The 18,525-nt window shown below is 39.7% G+C and overlaps 3 protein-coding genes across 3 annotated transcripts in view; 1 reads left to right on the forward strand and 2 right to left on the reverse strand.

The window, feature by feature from the left end:
- The window catches only part of suclg1 (succinate-CoA ligase GDP/ADP-forming subunit alph), a 16,050-nt gene extending 10,336 nt beyond the window's left edge, over positions 1-5,714 (reverse strand). The window contains exons 1-5 of the mRNA XM_053619483.1: positions 5,583-5,714; positions 3,740-3,846; positions 2,441-2,557; positions 2,098-2,310; positions 1,645-1,702 (exon numbers count right to left, since the gene is read on the reverse strand). Coding sequence (XP_053475458.1) covers positions 1,645-1,702; positions 2,098-2,310; positions 2,441-2,557; positions 3,740-3,846; positions 5,583-5,616 — 529 coding nt within the window. The 5' untranslated portion in view covers positions 5,617-5,714. The remainder of the gene's footprint in view (positions 1-1,644; positions 1,703-2,097; positions 2,311-2,440; positions 2,558-3,739; positions 3,847-5,582) is intronic.
- A 1,131-nt stretch (positions 5,715-6,845) lies between these two features.
- On the forward strand, positions 6,846-10,315 carry cisd2 (CDGSH iron sulfur domain 2). The gene is made up of 3 exons (XM_053619484.1): positions 6,846-7,193; positions 8,510-8,724; positions 9,781-10,315. Exons 1-3 carry the CDS (start codon positions 7,091-7,093, stop codon positions 9,868-9,870), a joined length of 408 nt encoding a protein of 135 aa, XP_053475459.1. The 5' UTR covers positions 6,846-7,090; the 3' UTR covers positions 9,871-10,315.
- A 1,934-nt stretch (positions 10,316-12,249) lies between these two features.
- On the reverse strand, positions 12,250-17,702 carry LOC128604052 (natural killer cell receptor 2B4-like). The gene is made up of 6 exons (XM_053618824.1): positions 17,677-17,702; positions 17,103-17,449; positions 13,256-13,549; positions 13,027-13,139; positions 12,855-12,929; positions 12,250-12,707 (listed from the first exon to the last, which is right to left on the reverse strand). The coding sequence occupies exons 1-6, from the start codon at positions 17,700-17,702 to the stop codon at positions 12,678-12,680; spliced, it is 885 nt and encodes a 294-aa protein (XP_053474799.1). The 3' UTR covers positions 12,250-12,677.
- Between the last annotated feature and the right edge of the window lie 823 nt (positions 17,703-18,525).

Genomic DNA, 18,525 nt, shown 5'->3' on the forward strand with positions numbered 1-18,525 from the left:
CCTAAGGTCCAAGTCCAAGTCAAGCCTCCAGTCTCTGAAATCCAAGTCAAGTCTCAAGTCCCTAAGGTCCAAGTCCAAGTCAAGCCTCCAGTCTCTGAAATCCAAGTCAAGTCTCAAGTCCCTAAGGTCCAAGTCCAAGTCAAGCCTCCAGGCTCTGAAGCCCAAGTCAAGCCTCCAGGCTCTGAAGCCCAAGTCAAGCCTCCAGTCCCTGACGTCCGAGCCAAGCCTCCAGTCCCTGACGTCCGAGCCAAGCCTCCAGTCTCTGACGTCCGAGCCAAGTCTCCAGTCTCTGACGTCCGAGCCAAGCCTCCCGTCCCTGAGGTCCGAGCCAAGCCTCCCGTCCCTGAGGTCCAAGCCAAGTCTCACGTCCCTGAGCTCACATCCAAGCCTGCTGATCCAGTTGACCAAGCTCTACTAATATCTCAGCCTAATGACCAAATGCTGCTCACGCCCAAGTCTCCCGACCCGGTAGCCCAAGTTCAGCCCACGCCCAAGACTACTGACATGCACAGCCAAGTTCTGCTCGCGCCCCAGTCTGCTGACACGCACAGCCAAGTTCCACTCGCGCCACAGTCTGCTGACACGCACAGCCAAGCTCCGCCTGGAGACCCACGCTCCTCTCCCTGGCCGCACGGAGACCCACGCTCCTCTCCCTGGCCTTACAGGGGACTTCGCTCTGCCTTCCAGTTCAGCTGGGGTCGTCGCTCCGCTTTCATGCTCCGCCGAGGACTTCGCTCAGCCTGCCTGCCCGGCTGTGGATGTCGCTCTGCCTTCCTGTTCAGCCGAGGTCCTCACTCAGTCTTCCTGTTCAGCTGTGGACGTCGCTCAGCCTTCCGGCTCCATGGCAAACGTCGTTCTGCCTTCATGCTCCGCCGAGGACGTCGCTCTGCCTTCATGTTCCGCCAAGGACTTTGCTCAGCCTGCCTGCCCGGCTGTGGATGTCGCTCTGCTCCCCTGCTACGCCGAGGACGTCGCTCCGCTTCCCTGCGCCGCCAAGAACACCGTGCAGTTTCCTGGCTCTGCCTGGGACATTCAGTCCAGGGGACCGGGTCCGCCAAGTAAATGGGATGACTCATGGCACTCCGGGAGGAGTGCCTTTGGGGGGGGGTTCTGTCATGATTCCCCCTTGAAGCAGCGTGCTCTAAGCGCAAATGCGCGAGCACCTGCTGTTATACCTGTTTGCCAATCGCCTGACCTCTTGCATGTTTGTGGATTACGTTTTGGATTTGTCTGCCTGTCTCTCTTTCAAATAAACAACTGTTCATCCTGCACTTGCATCCGTCCTATCTCTGCACCGTCACGATTCGTGACATTCGTTATTCTCCAGAATAACGCTTCAGATAGAGAGAAGTTATTTTAACCTGCTTTCTACCTCAACGTCCCCGTCACACATCACTAACTTTACCTTTAACTCATAATCACTCCATTTATATCACTTAAACCTCACCGCCTTCATACAGCCATCTCTCGCACTTTTGAACACTGTTTTCTTTCTCTGTTTCTTTCATCTTTCTTTCATCTTTGTTTCTTAGCTTCTTCTTTCTTTCTTTCTTTGATTCATCTTCCATTCTTTCTTTCACCCTATAACTCGACAGTGTGAGGCCAGTTTGTGTTAAAATCCGTTGTGCGTAGCGTTAAACTCACCGATTCTTCCTTTCTTGTGAATGTGTCCGGGCATGATCCCGATTTTACACTCTCCAGGCTGGGAATAAAGTCATAAAGTCATTAATCACATTCTGGAATTACAATAAAATTCGATAACTCGGTTTAAACGTAGTCAAAAGAATCAGATCGTAAAAGTGAGTGAATGTTAACGACGTTACAGAGCGTCATACAGAGAGAACCATCGGAGATAATACACAGCAGAAAAACCAAAACTCACGGGTGCATCATAAACTACAAGAGTTCAAACGTATTCTAACTCGTTCTTACAAAGAGAGAGACAGAGAGAGAGAGAGCGAGAGAACCGTGTTATAATAATCACGTGTATAATAACGTGTGCGTGTAAATCATTTAGACATATAAAGTCTGTAGATAATGGAAGCTGAGAAGTTGTGGGTTGTTAGTTTGTCCACTGGGTGGCGCTGTAGCTCTTACGTTGATGACACCGGGGCAGTTGGGCCCGATGAGGCGGGTGACGTTCTGGCGGAGGAGCCTGTGTTTGACCCGCACCATGTCCTGCTGTGGGATTCCCTCCGTGATACACACCGCCAGCGGTATCTCGGCGTCGATGGCTTCTATGATGGCCGCCGCGGCGAACGGAGGGGGGACATAGATCACCGTGGCGTCGGCGCCTGTCCCCTCCTTCGCCTGGAAACAACAGGCACAGAACAAACTGGAGCGAAACGTCAAGCACGCGCTAATCCACGCTAATCCACGCTAACCTGCTGCTAGTCATATTAACATCGTAGTCACGGTTACAATAAACACACGTCATTACCTCCTTCACAGAGTTGAACACCGGCAAACCCAGGTGAGTTTTCCCGCCTTTTCCAGGAGACACGCCTCCGACTAACTTGGAGCCATAATCCAGAGACTGCTGACTGTGGAACGTTCCCTGCACGCAGGACGGAAACAGACCGCTAACAAATGCTAACAGAGGAAGTGTGTCGACGTACCTTATCGGAAACAATTAAATGATCATTAAATCCAGAATACTTTTACTCTTTTACAGCAAAGACACCGGCACGATTAAGTGCAAAAGTTTGTACACCCTTACGGCAAGATGCAGAGGATTTATTACGGCTAACGAAAAATGGTTCAACGGTTTCTAAATTAAGCGTTTAGTTATTTTTACTCTGTGCACATCAAGTGTGGGAATTGTAGCACGTAATTCGATCCTAGTTTTTAATTTCGCTTCTCCGAGTGGATTACGGCCTCGAGTGGATTATAAAGCCGTAGCTTGGCTAATCTTTAACTTTCCTCCTTTGTGTGCGTGTTAATCATTACAAGTTCAGTCAGGTGAAGTGTGGAGCTCGTAACCCTACAGCCGTAATTGCTTGTCCCCAAGGACGAAAAATTAAATAAATAAATAAATAAATGAATAGAGAGAGAGGTGGGGGGGGGGTAAGTGTGTGGGAAGTCATCACTTCTCATCCTCCCTCATTTAGAGCGACACCACCGACACTCGAATCGTCGCTCATCTGCCTACTAATTATCCTGAGTGCTCGTTAGAGCTTCATCTAATAACCTTGTATAATAGAGAGAGCGAGAGAGAGAGAAAGAGATTTTTGAGGTGTGTGTATAAACAGCAGTTTTGCAGCACCACCTTGTGGTCACTTTGTGTAAACACTTCACTCTGAGTCCGAAAAACTGATTTATTAAAAAATTTACCGGATGGAGCTGGTTAATGTGATTTAAATATATTATAAAGTTCAGACTGTAGAGATTCTGCACCTCCTGAACAACAATACATGAATGAGTGAGTGAATAAATAAATACGGCAGCTGCGTCCTGATCGACTGCATCATGCAGGAACGTTTACGTTGATATATTAACGGTGTTTAATGCTCATGATTGTTACATTCACAATAATATTAACGTTAGATTTAATTCAGAAAGTACAGCATGTTGATGCACACAGCACTCCACTGCAGAGTTAATTAAATAATAATATACTCAGCTTCGGTGCTTGGCCCAACATTAATGAAATAGTAATTAGCAGTGAGTCAGGTTGTGTGCACTGCTGCTGCTGCTGCTGTTGTTGTTGTTGTTGTTGACCGTGTTGTTGTTTACGAACCTGTTTTCCTGTGAAGCCCTGACAGATGACTTTAGTGTCCTTGCTGATGTAGAGACTCTTCCGTGTGGCCGTGTAACAGTGTCTCACTCCCACCTGCTGCTGCTGCACTGTACACACACACACACACACACACACACACACTTTATTATATTTGCTTAAGTTTACAGAGCTGGTTAAATAAAACTAACCCTAGAGATCCTGTAATAACACACAAAATATCAGAACATTAACAACACAATAAGAAAAAGGTCCAGAGCGGAGTCTTAAATCACGTACTGTGACAATACCGACCGCATTCGACTCCTAAATGGCAGTATGTTGAAACGAGAACCCCAAACGTACCCGGATGGTCTACTGTTTCCCGTGTTTATCCGTGGACACTTTCTCAGCGGATATTACCCACAACCCCTTGTGCGAGGGAGGAGGAGGAGGAGTTTTGTGATGGTTTGATAGCTTAGAGACTTAGTTAAAACAAAATTCGACTAAAAATAACAAAAAAATAATGACAGTAATTTCAGTTTTTTCAATTATTTTAAAAACAAGTTGATTTAATAATTGAGCTATATTTATAAATTAAACAAGATAAATAAAACACAAATTAATTCATTAATAAGTGTCTCGTACGTCCGTTTGGAGACCTGGTTGATTCTTTTTTATTATTATTACCTTTTATTACATTTATACTAAATATAAACAGCTAAACAAATACTAAACACAAACAACAATTTTCGTCATTTTAATTGAATAAATAAATTCAACTAAATATACAAATACATCCATTAATTAGTTAGTTAATTAATTATTAACCTGTTATAAGTCGATAATTAAATATTGTTATAGCAATAATTATTTCCAAATAATTAATCTGCTTCTTGACTGAAGTTTGGGGACCGTGTCGTTCTATCAGTATTAAATGCAACACTAAACGGATAAAAAAAGTACTCAGTGAAGTCAGCGGCTTGCTGAGGTGTAAGAGGAATAAAACACTGGGGAGGAAAATAATCCACTCCGAGGAGGCGATAAGAGAAATCTAAACCAAAGTCCAAAGTCTGAACGACTCACAGGCACGAGAATTCATTTCCAAACTCATTTATTTCATAATCCTTTATAAATATATTTATTAATGCTGTTTTCATTTATTTAGTCATTGTTTACTTTTTACTTATATAGCTTAATTTACTTATCGAATTTAATTAAAAATATATATTTATAGTTAAATACACAAATATATTACAAAAAAAAAAGATATTCCTTTCCTTATATTTTCCATCAACTCACATGAATTTAATTGAAATGATCTTTAAATGATTAAAACTGTCATTCAGGTTGTACAGAAGTGTAATGGAAGCTGGCTCGATCCTAAACCACTGCCTCCTCCCTACACTAGTGCACGAGACCGTCATTGCTAGCGCTACATTTCTGAGCCCTATCTAGTGCCCTAGCTTTCACACAGCGGTGCCGTTTGGGATTCTGCCTTTAAAACTAGCAAATAAATACAGTAAATCTATAGCTAGAAACGGGTTAGCTGGCTAATTACTGAAAATACGCATTTAAAAATATTTATATATATATACACATATATTATGCGTATGTCAAAAATGTGCATCTGTAATCACTTGAAAACACAAATGAGCAAAATACAAAACTCGACAGTAAAGGTGAAAGTTCATCAGTTCACCGTGGCCTCAGTAGCGCTGCTTAGCCGGTTAGCAGGTCAAGCTAATAGTAGTCATGCTAATCCTTTAGCCGCGCGGGATTCAGGGACAAAATGGCGACGAGGTTTAGAAATAAAACTTAAAGGTGAAATGCAGTGGGAAGTGTAATAAAGAGCTTATAAACTTACAGAGGAGCCGCGCTAGCAATCTGCAGTGAGACATCCTGGGTCACTCAGCAATGACACACACACACGCGCACACACGCGTATGCACAGATGCACTAATACACGCACGCGCGCGCGCGCGCGCGCACACACACACACACACACACACACACACACACACACACACACACAAGTGTCTTCTCATGCGCCTGATTCGCGTGCGGTTTCTTTTCCCACCTGTTTTTCGAGAAAACTCCGTCCTTCCATTTGGGTTGCCAAGTGCAAGAACAACGTATATATTTGTGTTATAGTCCAAATAACAGTTTTTATCTTATTATTATTATTATTATTATTATTATTATTATTATTATTATTATTATAGTTATATTATATATAATTATATAGTTATATAGTTATATATGTAGTTATATTCTCTCAGCCAATAATAGCACAGGAGGCGGGGTTTGTCGAAATACGGGTGTTAAGTAACAAATATAAATAACTTTCCACTTAAAGACGTGTTGGATGTTTACATTTTGCTTCATTTCTTTATTAAATATTAATCTATTTATTCAATAATCAGAATAAATTGTAAATAAAATGATAGATTAGCGATACAGGAGATCTGGAAAAGACCCAAAATGCGCAAGGGATTGTGGGTAATAAAGTCTAATGACGTTGAATATGTTTTCTTTTAAAATTATGAAAAATGGAAACATTCAGGAGAAATCATGGAGTGAGTGATCTCATGATATTAATTTGCTTATTTGATTTGATTTGCGGAAAGTAGGAAGAAAATTAAAAAGTCACTTAAACAGCAATATCTATATATTTTTATGAACCAAGGGTTGCCAGATATGCGTGACAAAAGATTCTTCAAAATAGCTACACACACACACACACACTAAAATATATATATATATATATATATATATATATATATATATATATATATATATATATATATATATATATATATATTTGTTTCGAATTTAAATACATCATGATTATCATATAAAACGTATTTATAAGTGGTTTACAAAATAATTAATTAAATTAAAGATATGACTAAAACGTAAGTTGGTCTAAATTAGTTATTTAGATGTTATCGTCCATATTAAATAAATTATCCTTAGTATTTTCAAGTAAAATATGAAAATAAAACAAATATTATTTTATTGTGAGTATGTTAAGAGATGTAAAAACAGTCCGATATAGATTTGAATTCTGCGCACCTGGCAACCAGAGCATCCCGTTTGGGAAAAAAAATAGGTGGGCCGTGCCTGAAAATCTGAACCAATCAGAATCGACCAGCTCTGTAGACGTTGATTGGTTGGCAGTTTTCCTTCGCGTCTTCCTCCGTCTCTGATTCTCCGTCTCGGTTTACGTTCTTTCGCCGCGTCCCTGTGCACCGAGTTACGTAAAGAGCGCGGGAAGCGCGGCGGAAGTGACGACATGACATAGAAAGTGACAGGAAGCATCTCGCTTCGGTGTGAATTTAAACCTGGACGCAGAAAAAGGAGTCACTCAAGATGGTGTTAGAGACGATTTCGAAGATTATTAAATTGCAGCTTCCGGCGTATCTGAAGAAGTTACCGCTTCCGGAGAGCATCGCAGGGTTCGCGAGACTGACAGGTGAGCGGCTGAGTGTTTTCTTTTCACTTCTACTGTACTTTCAACACAGCGACAGGAAATAAAGCGCATTTTTACTCTCTCTCCTCTGCATGCGTTTCATTTATAGCATTAACATGCTGACTTTTCTTTATTTTGTTACACATTACAATGAAACTTCACGTCTGCAAGCTTAGAAATATGCAAATGAGGTGATGGCCTACGTATTAAATATGCATCGCGTATTTGCATATCACGACAGTATTTTTAAGAACTTTTATTACATTTTATTTTATTTTATTTTAAAGGTGCACTAGACATTTTTTTTATTATTTTCTTATTTGTGAAAATAACCTGGAAAATGTGAAGAACATGACACAAAAATAATGATTTAAGCCATGACCTGAGCACAAGTGTATTAATTCTGAGAAAGCCCTTTTAGAAAATGACTTCCGGTCCGGAATGTTGTTTATGTTTGGATTGGAGTCCTGTCAGTTATTTTAGAGACCCTGATACTCAGTGAGCCCCTGTAGATCCTGCGGATGGTGAATACGGGGTGTGATGAAACACCCAAGGTTTATAAATATGCAATGCAGAAGTAAAATTATAATGTTTTGCCTGTTTTTAAATCCATTTTCCTAAAGATGAGGAATGTTTATAACATGTAACCAATAAGCAATACATTGATGTAACGGGGGACAATATGGCTGAATGATGCATCATCACGAGTGTAACGTTCGATAATATTCAACACCAATAGCAAAGGAAATTACAATATGTAAATGAGGTTAATGCAAATGAAGGTGGGGTTTTTGGGGGTGATTTTTAGTATTTTTTAGTATTAGTATCAGTATCGTTTATAGTTAATGCTGTGGAACGTCCATGAAACGAGTTCGATCCTGTCTAAACTTGCGTTATTGCAGCTGTAAACAGTCGCCCCTTCATCAGTGTTTCTTTTTTTCTCTCTTGTATTCATAAATAATGTAGCTTGTCATGTTACTGAGACACTGTAAAGTTGTGCCAGATTTTGTGGAACGTGTGAAAGTCCACGTCCAGTGTGCGGAGAGAGTTAATACTGAACATGCGAATGTTTGTTATGGCTTCATTAAATGTAAGAACCAATCATGTTCCGGTATGCAAATGAAGGCTGTGTAATGCTGGTTTACTAAAGGAAAATGGGCGGGGCTTGGGTAGAATCTGGATTTTATTTTTAAAAATGAGTGTAAAACAGTCAAATTGACTTGATCATGGCATGTGTCTGAGGAAATTTGATTCGAGACTGCTTTTCTGGTTTAACCCCCGTGTATCTTTTCTCTGTGTGTGTGTGTGTGTGTGTGCAGTTTCAGAGTGGCTCCGCCTCCTCCCCCTGCTCGGGATCCTGGCTCTTCTCGGTTACCTGACCATCAGGCCTTTCCTGCCCAAAAGGAAGAAGCCGAGAGACTGCCTAATCAACCTGAAGATCCAGAAGGAGAACCCGAAAGTGGTGAACGAGATCGACATCGAAGACCTGAGGAGCACCAACGTCTGCTACTGCCGCTGCTGGAGATCCAAAACGGTGGGAGAACGTCCGAGCAGTAGCGCTCCGAGGAGCGCGTAACTTCCTTTCTTTAACCTCGTGTATAATCTCGTTAATACATTATCAATTCACTTCATAAAGATTTGCGCGTTTTGGAGTAACATTTTTTTTTTCCTTTTCGCTATATAATAAATCTGATTCGGGGCGGAGCTACGTAAGAGCGATGTCACGAAACAATCTCCAACACTTTGAACCAATCACATTCGCTATGCAAATTATTCGAATGTGGCCGTGTGGTGCATGAGTACTTATAGCGACAGACACTGCGCGCTCAAGTAGCTGCACAACTTCGCTAATTTTAACGATAAACAGTTGGTGGTTGTCATGGTAATGTTTACAGATGGAGATTTCGGTCTGAAAATGCAAAAACGATCCGACGTTGTCTGTTAATGCTGGGCGACACGACGATACTGCGATGTCGATATTGTGATCATTTCTGCTGCAGTACACAGAAATATCGCAGCTTTCCTTAGTGTTCTTATTACCGTTACAAATTCCGATTAAATACACCTGTTTTACACCTGTTTTTTTTTTTATATATATATATCGTATTTTCCCCCCATGCTAACGAAAATGAAAGTATTGGCACCCCTGATATTTATTATACTATTGTATACAAATTATTTCATGATTATACAATTATGAACAGTTGTAATTTTGTTATGTGATAATGTGTTGTATTTGTTTAAAAGTGCATTTGACGGTAATGGAATTTGATTCGTTCTTACTGTTTTACGCCGTCAGTTTCAGGAATATGTTTCGAGGGAAATCCTAAATGAGGAAGTTGTGTTTATTAAAACAGTGGTGCTGATTTGCATATCACAGCGCAGCGGGCTGTTAGAGTTCAGTTTCCTGTTCTACATTACAGTCTGCGACAGAAAAATAAATAAAAATAAATCCCCTTAGCACCGAGTTTGGGTTTATCATCTGAAAAAGAAAAAAAAAGTCTATAATTACATTTTTTTTTAAAAAGAGCATCGGGTTTATTATCAGCTGTGAAATGTTTCATATAGCCTACTTTTGTCTTTTTTTCAGTTTCCTGTTTGCGATAAATCACACATAAAGCACAACGAGCTGACCGGAGACAACGTCGGGCCGCTGATCCTGAAGAAGAAAATTCTATAATTTTATTTAAAAAGGAGCTTTTTGCTTCTTTTCCATTTTTTTGTTTGTTTAAGTTTGTAGAAATGATTGGCGTCTCTACAGTGAGCCTGCTGTACTGTGTTCTGTGTGTGTGTATGTGCGTGATCAGACGTCTTTCTTTCTTTCGTTCTTTTTGCCAACGTCTCTGTATCGTGTTTAGAATCCGGAGACAAAAATACTAATAATTTGTGCCTTAGATGTTTTTTCATGTACTGCTTTCAAATATTTCTTTCTTTCTAAAGTGCTGAAAAAGTGCAATATGAAATAACTGGACCACAACTTTCATTCGAATAACATGACCATGTGAACCGTGTCGATCGTCGTGAAACAATCAGTAGTGTGCTGTTAGCGTACCGAAACCACTTTGGAAAAAAAATTAATAAATTTAAAATTGTGTAAAAAATAATAATAAATACTATACAGTGTTGTTTTTGTTTGCTTTCTTGCTACACAATTGTCCTGGTTTAAAAATGAAACTATTAATATATCTGCTTAAATATTATCTATGTTCTATCTATCTGTTTTTATACTTCATGCAGTTGTTAAACTGCCAAATGCAAATTATTGGCACCCTTCTTTAAAGAAGCGTTGTGGGTGGGGGACTCGACAAACGGTCTAATAGGTGTGAAAATCTCTCAATGCTACACAACGACATTCTAGACAAGTGTGTGTGTGTGTTTTCTGCTTTGTGGTGACAGTTTAGAGAAGGACTTTATATAACTGTGAAGGTCAGATATCCTCATTCTTTTGGCCATATGCGTAGGCTATCTTTCTTTCCCTTTCCATGCTCTTTATTTCTTTCTCTTTCACTTTCGATTTTGTATTAAACCCAGTGTAAAAGTTTGAAAGGCAGCTCAGATAAAACGTGTTTGGGTTTTTTTGAGAGAGACAGAGGCACGTCCACGTTATTGCTCCGCATGTAAAAGAGGGAACAGTAACACTGCAGTGGTGGAGAAGGTAAAATACAGCTCCTCATTTGACTCTGATTTACATTCTGTGATGACTTTTAAATATCAAAAAGAGGTTTTATGTGTCTCTACTGCACGGACATGTGTTTTTTCAGAACAGTAAACACACACACACACACGTTGATCTGTTCTGTCTGGGGTTATTTATTTATTTATTTATTTATTTATTTATTTATTTATTTCTGCCTGATAGCCGTTTTTCACTCTGTAGTATGTAAGGCCCAAATGACTCCGTGTTGGACATGTAGTGCACTATGTAGGGTGTGATTAGTGAGAATGTTCCAGAAGCAGTCGTGCAAGCCCAAGCCATGACGCTACCTCCACCATGTTTCACAGATGAGCTTGTATGTTCTGGATCATGAGCAGATCCTTTCTTTCTCCACACTTTGGTCTTTCCATCACTTTGGTAGAGGTTCAGTTTGGTTCCAGAACTTTTGTGGATCATCTCTGTATTTCTTTAAGAATTCCAATCTGACTTTCTGATCTTACTGCTGATGAGTGGTTTGCATCTTGTGGTATGGCCTCTATATTTTTGCTCTCGAAGTCTTCTTCGAACGGTGGATTGTGATACCTTCTCCCCTGCCCTGTGGAGGTTGATGGTGATGACACTGACCGTTGTTTTGGGGTTTTTCTTCACAGCTCTCACAATGTTTCTGTCATCAACTGTTGTTGTTTTCCTTGACTGACCTGTTCCATGTCTGTTGTTAGTACACCAGTGATTTCTTTCTTTTACAGGACTTTCCAAATTGTTGTATGGGTTATGCCCAATGCTTGTGCAATGCCTCTGATTGATTTTTCTCAGCTTCAAACTGCCTTGCTTTTCTCCCATAAACAGCTCTCTGATCTTCTTTATCGTTTATCCTTTTTCTTTTTAAAAACAAATGCACAGGTGACACCTAGGGCTCAAACCTAGAGTAGATGTTCACAGCTATTAATTCTTTAAACAATCAACCTGGGCAGCAAGAAACACCTGTCAGTAACATCATCCAATATTTTTGATCACTTCAAAAAAAAAAAAAACGAGTGGGTTCAAACAAAAGGTTGTGTGTTTTAAGTTGTAAACACGTCTAGATGTAAATATGAGGAAATTAAATCAGAAATTGTGAACTATCATCTCATATCTATCTTGATAATATGTGAAAAAAAAATCCCTTGCTGTTCCGTACTTTCTGAATGTGCTGCCTGTAGCACAATCCTTCACAACCAGTTCATGATTAGCTTTGTGCTCTGCTGCCACTTTGTGGTCAAAGTTTGTATTGCACATAAAACATGAAAATGGTGTGGATCTGTTTTCACCACAGACTGGAGCACACTTCCTAAGTAAAGTAATTACATCACTCCAACAATAATTGCCAATAAACTTTTATTTATTTATTTATTTTTTTGGGGGGGGTATTTTAAAATAGTACACATATACAGAATATTAGCTTCTGGCACACAATAATAACAAGAGTGACATTAATAACTGAACTCAATATGATTGATTAGTCTACTGCACTAAACAAACTTCAATTTATATACATATATATATATTTTTTTTTTTTTTTAAACTTTGAAACTTCAAATGATAATGTGAATATAAAGAAGCATTTTTTATTTGATTATTTTAACCACCAACAATATTAGCTCAGACAGGAATCAGTCAATAGAGTCTGAAATCTTCTTCCTCTAATATCAAACTCCCTAATGTCTACATGTTATAAACATGGAAGAGGCTTACATATCACAGTGTCCATTTCTGACCAAATTAATTCAACTATTCAAGATAAAAAATTACGAGAGCCTCTTCACCACTGAATACAGCACGAAGGTGTTCTGCTCTCAATCGTCCGTTGTTCTGGGTTTTTCTTCCTGTAAGACACAGTAGTATATTTCAGGATCTGAATCAGGGCGAGACTTTATCACTCCTGTGGAACAAACCTGATTTTTCTTTCCTGATAAACCCACTAATGCATTTCACATCATGATCACGTTCAACAGTTTTATTTAGATGTTTACCTTTTTAACTCTCTCTGCACTGTGAGCTGTAAATTTCACCTCGGTGTAAGTCAGTTCCTCAAGTTTTATTAGAAGCTAAAGACACACAAAAAAAATCAGATTCATTCTACTAAACATGGCAAACAAAAAGACTATATTAGATACAAAAACAGAAAGAAGAAGCTTTTCTTGCCTTGTTGTTTTTTCTTTTTGGCCAAACGCACACAGGTATGGATATTATTAATAACAGGAAAACTCCAGCAGATATCAGGACAGGAAGCAGTGAACGGGAACGATCAGTTTGTCCTGTAAACATTATAATATAAACATAAATGTTGGAAAATTATTTGCTCCAACCTGAATATTCATTATTCTATTAATTACCAGAGCAAAGTGATGATAGTGTAGACTCTCTGACGTACCTGAGAGATGATCACAGAGCTGTGTGATGTTGAGAGAAGATGATTTATTACTGACAGGGTTTGCAGACACACAGATATAAGTGTTGGTGTTATTATCATGGTGTTGTATTTGAAGTGAGAGATTGAGGGGAACACTGAGATCTGTGTTATTGGTGATGGAGATTCTCTCGTTCTCTCTGTACCAGGATAACTTCACATCTTCTCCATTCTCCACAGTGCACAGGCGGGAACACGGCTCTGTGGAACCCACACTTCGACTTTCTCTTTTTATTATTACTGGAGTCGATACTGGAGCTAAGAAACAGAAACACAGATTAAACACTTTAGTCTGTAAAACAAAATGGACGCTACTGTTTGATTATACAACAGAAACAACAGCTTCATCTAAAGAGCATGTATACCAAACTCTTTACTCATTCCCACTCAGTGTAGAAAATCATATTCCAAGAAAATTCCACAGCCGAATTCCCAGATGTTTATACATCGTGACTCCTAGGTGTCTGAGCTCTGATTGGCCTTTGTGTATTGATGAAGTTATGAGACTGAACATGGACAGGAAGGAGACATGAAACACTTTTACTCACCATAAACTCTGACACTGAAAGTCCTAGATGAGAGATGTTCAGCGATGACCTGTAATAAATAAACTCCAGAATGGTTTCTGCTGATGTTCCTGATGGTTAAAGCTCCACTGATTCTGTCCAGCTGCAGTCGCTCTTTAAATCTCTCACTGATTTCTCCTTGTCCTTTAAACACCGGACTAATCAATATTTTTTTCTCTGCTTTCTCAGGTCCATAAAACCACTGAATCTGATCATCACTCTGAATTCCAGTTATCCCAGTATGGAGAGTTATAGTGGTTCCTTCCACTTCCTGCAGTGTGACCGTCTCGTCTCCAGCTGCACACAGTAAACCTGCACCACAGCTTCAGCTTCAGATTAATCATTTCACTCACAATCATAATCACACACAGTCCATTAAAACTATACCGTGCTCCAGATTTGTGATTTCAGATGATGATGTTTTGAACTCAGAAATGTGAAAATATTACACATCTGGGAATCTGATCTATTCTGTAGCGCATATATTATTATCGTACACTACAGCAGTGGTTCTCGAACGTTTCTCAGCCGTGGACCCTCCACATTTTACTAAATATCCACTTTCCCCTTCTTCATGACTAACTTATTTCCTAAAACTCTTTATATTTACAGCTCCAGCTTCTTGTGTTGTGAAGGAAAGACACAAACTTACAGCACAGCAGGAGAAGAAGAGTCCTGAGAGTCCTGATTTCTGATAAAATATTCAGCAGCATTGTTTCGCTCCTCCTCAATGTCACTGTCAGTGAAGAATGTTGTGTTCAGTGCAGTGATGTTGCTGCTGTACACAACCTTCCCTTACTGTTAGCTTAGCGTCTTTACTGTCCCACATTCAGCAGACCGCTGGGCGGAAGTCCTGTCTCAGTGTTCGGTGTGTACACGCTCTCTACACACTTTCCTCTCACCAGTGGAGATGTTCGTTTGATATGAAACGGCTTTTTCAGACGTGTTTAGTCGACACCGGGTTCTAACAATTCTAACAAGCGAGATATATAAAATATTATGTACTTGTAAATAAAAGTGTGTTATTTCATGTCATTTCAGTAATCATTATACCCAGACTGTTGTAGGAATTTCCAGTAGCTGAACCCTGAAGACTGGCCTGAGCATAAGTTTGTACACCCTCATGTAGCCATTAATTTACATGCTTTATTCTTATATGTGACATTTTAAATGAGTATAAGGAGGCTGTCCACCATCACCACTTCCCCTTTACCGCGTGCGTGAGACGGAGAGCTGAACACTGAGAGCCAACCACAAACCTCTGCACCAACTAGAACAACTGTCACTGTTTTGTTTTTCCTTTTCTCTGTTAATAGTTGAACATTGTGTGTCTATTTGGAGGTTGTGCATTACAGATGGTAGAAGATGGGAACACTGAACACTTAGTATTTATCTGAAACATTTTGGTACCTGAGCTCTTGTTAAAGATCGAAACACTTCTCAGCTCTATAGAGTTGTGTCCCGTCGGCTAGGATCAGCTTTAAATGTGTATCTGTATAAAGGTTAGCTGAGCAGTGTACAGGTGAAATGATGAATCTACATTGTCATGTCAGTATTAAAGCTTCTATGTGATGCAATTTTAAAACATCTCATCAATACCTCTATCATCTATCACTCCCGCCATTTAAAAAAAAAATCTCCAAAATCCCTCGGAAGATGTTAAACCGTCCAGAGCCTACAGGGGGCAGCACGGCTTCAAGCAGTCGTCTATTAGCACGTACAGCATGACAAATAATTAACTGCACTTAAAGTGTTCGTAAAAAATTAAATAAAAACACGCAAAACTGTATACGGTACCATAACGAAGATGAACCGTATGTTGACACGTGAAATTCTGGAGGGACGTCGGACGGCGTGGCACGGTGACGTAATGACGCGGGCTGTTAATCTAATTATGTTCTATAACATATAAAACGGGAACATGACAGGAGTATTCTAAAAGCGACTCATGTAAACACCTTAATCACATTATTATCTTACTCAGAGTAAGGTCAATCATTAGATTACTGCTGTCCATGTAAACATAGTCATAGATTGTAGCTGCTGTTTTGATCGTATCTCATTACGGTTTATATCAATCGAATCACAAGACTCTTAGCTTTCCAATGATACGAGTACCTTTTGATTTTATGGACCTGAGAAAGCAGGGGAAAAGATATTAAACAGTCATGTGTTTAAAGGAGAAACTGTTACAGAAATCAGTGAGAGATTTAAAGAGTGACTGCAGCTGGACAGAATCAGTGGAGCTTTAACCATCAGGAACATCAGCAGAAACCATTCTGGAGTTTATTTATTACACGTCATCACTGAACATCTCTCATCTAGGACTTTCAGTGTCAGTGTTTATGGTGAGTAAAAGTGTTTCATGTCTCCTTCCTGTCCATGTTCAGCCTGATAACTTTTTCAATACACAAAGGCCAATCAGAGCTGAGTGTAGTCAAACTGCATCATGAACATCACTTACAGATGAATCTGCTCTGAAATAATCATTTGTACACCACAGTGCTGTTGAATTCTGGATTCTGATTGGTCAGAAGGTGTTAGATTAAAAAATTAACAGCTCTGAGAGTAGAACAGCTTCTGACTTCTACATAGTGTGAATTTCCACACTATCTACAGTAGTGACATGATCACCTACATTCCACACGTGACACTGCTAAACAAATACTAAACAATTAAAGAGAAAAAACTCAGAACTTAAGTAGGGAAACTAATCAGGTGAAATACAACTCAGCTGTACACGAACAGGAACTCAGCCAGTCAACAAAAGAAGAAGGTGAAGAACATGAGTCAGGGCTCCCTCTGGTGGTCAGGGGGAGATTGTCCATGGTGGACATGACACTAACATATCACAGACCCACGTCCAAGACACGTTTCCCGTGGTGTAGCCAGGAAGTACTTCGACTTTTTCCCAATTTTAGACATGTAAAAAGTAACTTGTAAATGAATTACTTAAACTGTTTAGCACCAAACTACTTATTTACTCTTACTTAAGTAATTTTCTTGATTATTACTTTTGGTACATTTGGTTTAAAAGAAGGAATATGGCTGGTATGTACTTTTTATATTAAAAATGAAAATACACCAAAGGAAACATTACAATCAATCCTTTAAAGGCTGAAAGGTCCTGGATTGAGTGTCTGGTTATGTACAGAGAGGAAACAGGAGCAGAGAGAAGAACAAACTGAGGTTAAATGTAATTACATACTGTGATGAGAATGTTTGAAAATATAAAATGTACTCACCATAAACTCTGACACTGAAAGTGCTAGATGAGACGCGTCCAGCGATGACCTGTAATAAATAAACTCCAGAATGGTTTCTGCTGATGTTCCTGATGGTTAAAGCTCCACTGATTCTGTCCAGCTGCAGTCGCTCTTTAAATCTCTCACTGATTTCTGTAACAGTTTCTCCTTTGAACACCTGCCTAAACAATATCTTTTCCTCTGCTTTCTCAGGTCCATAAAACCACAGAATCTGAGCATCACTCTGAATTCCAGTTATCCCAGTATGGAGAGTTATAGTGGTTCCTTCCACTTCCTGCAGTGTGACCGTCTCGTCTCCAGCTGCACACAGTAAACCTGCACCACAGCTTCAGCTTCAGATTAATCATTTCACTCACAATCATAATCACACACAGTCCATTAAAACTATACCGTGCTCCAGATTTGTGATTTCAGATGATGATGTTTTGAACTCAGAAATGTGAAAATATTACACATCTGGGCATCTGATCTATTCTGTAGCGCATATATTATTATCGTACACTACAGCAGTGGTTCTCGAACGTTTCTCAGCCGTGGACCCTCCACATTTTACTAAATATCCACTTTCCCCTTCTTCATGACTAACTTATTTCCTAAAACTCTTTATATTTACAGCTCCAGCTTCTTGTGTTGTGAAGGAAAGACACAAACTTACAGCACAGCAGGAGAAGAAGAGTCCTGAGAGTCCTGATTTCTGATAAAATATTCAGCAGCATTGTTTCGCTCCTCCTCAATGTCACTGTCAGTGAAGAATGTTGTGTTCAGTGCAGTGATGTTGCTGCTGTACACAACCTTCCCTTACAGTTAGCTTAGCGTCTTTACTGTCTCACATTCAGCAGACCGCTGGGCGGAAGTCCTGTCTCAGTGTTCGGTGTGTACACGCTCTCTACACACTTTCCTCTCACCAGTGGAGATGTTCGTTTGATATGAAACGGCTTTTTCAGACGTGTTTAGTCGACACCGGGTTCTAACAATTCTAACAAGCGAGATATATAAAATATTATGTACTTGTAAATAAAAGTGTGTTATTTCATGTCATTTCAGTAATCATTATACCCAGACTGTTGTAGGAATTTCTAGTAACTGAACCCTGAAGACTGGCCTGAGCATAAGTTTGTACGCCCTCATGTAGCCATTATTTGACATGCTTCATTTTTAAACGTGACCTTTACAAATGAGTATAATGATGATATAGATGATCTGCATCAGGGGATTTATTTTAGTGTTTTAGCATTTTTTAAAAATCCACAGGCTTTTTGTAAACAAAAAAAGTTTCTTATAATGTTGATGATTTTGCAGTCTAGTCCACCATCACCACTTCCCCTTTACCACGTGTGTGAGACGGAGAGCGGAACACTGAGAGCCAACCACAAACCTCTGCACCAACTAGAACAACTGTCAC

The sequence above is a fragment of the Ictalurus furcatus genome, chromosome 29, assembly GCF_023375685.1.
Source record: "Ictalurus furcatus strain D&B chromosome 29, Billie_1.0, whole genome shotgun sequence".
NCBI lineage: Eukaryota > Metazoa > Chordata > Actinopteri > Siluriformes > Ictaluridae > Ictalurus > Ictalurus furcatus.

Bases quoted from the DNA above. Each gene is read 5' to 3' on its own strand.
- cisd2 (XM_053619484.1), top strand. From the start codon at position 7,091: ATGGTGTTAGAGACGATTTCGAAGATTATTAAATTGCAGCTTCCGGCG. The intron at 7,194-8,509 runs GTGAGCGGCTGA...GTGTGTGTGCAG, and splicing joins AGGGTTCGCGAGACTGACAG to TTTCAGAGTGGCTCCGCCTC. The intron at 8,725-9,780 runs GTGGGAGAACGT...TCTTTTTTTCAG, and splicing joins GCTGCTGGAGATCCAAAACG to TTTCCTGTTTGCGATAAATC.
- LOC128604052 (XM_053618824.1), bottom strand. From the start codon at position 17,702: ATGAAGAAGGGGAAAGTGGATATTTA. The intron at 12,930-13,026 runs GCAAGAAAAGCT...GTGTGTCTTTAG, and splicing joins CAAAAAGAAAAAACAACAAG to CTTCTAATAAAACTTGAGGA. The intron at 12,708-12,854 runs GTAAACATCTAA...TGTGTCTTACAG, and splicing joins GTGCAGAGAGAGTTAAAAAG to GAAGAAAAACCCAGAACAAC.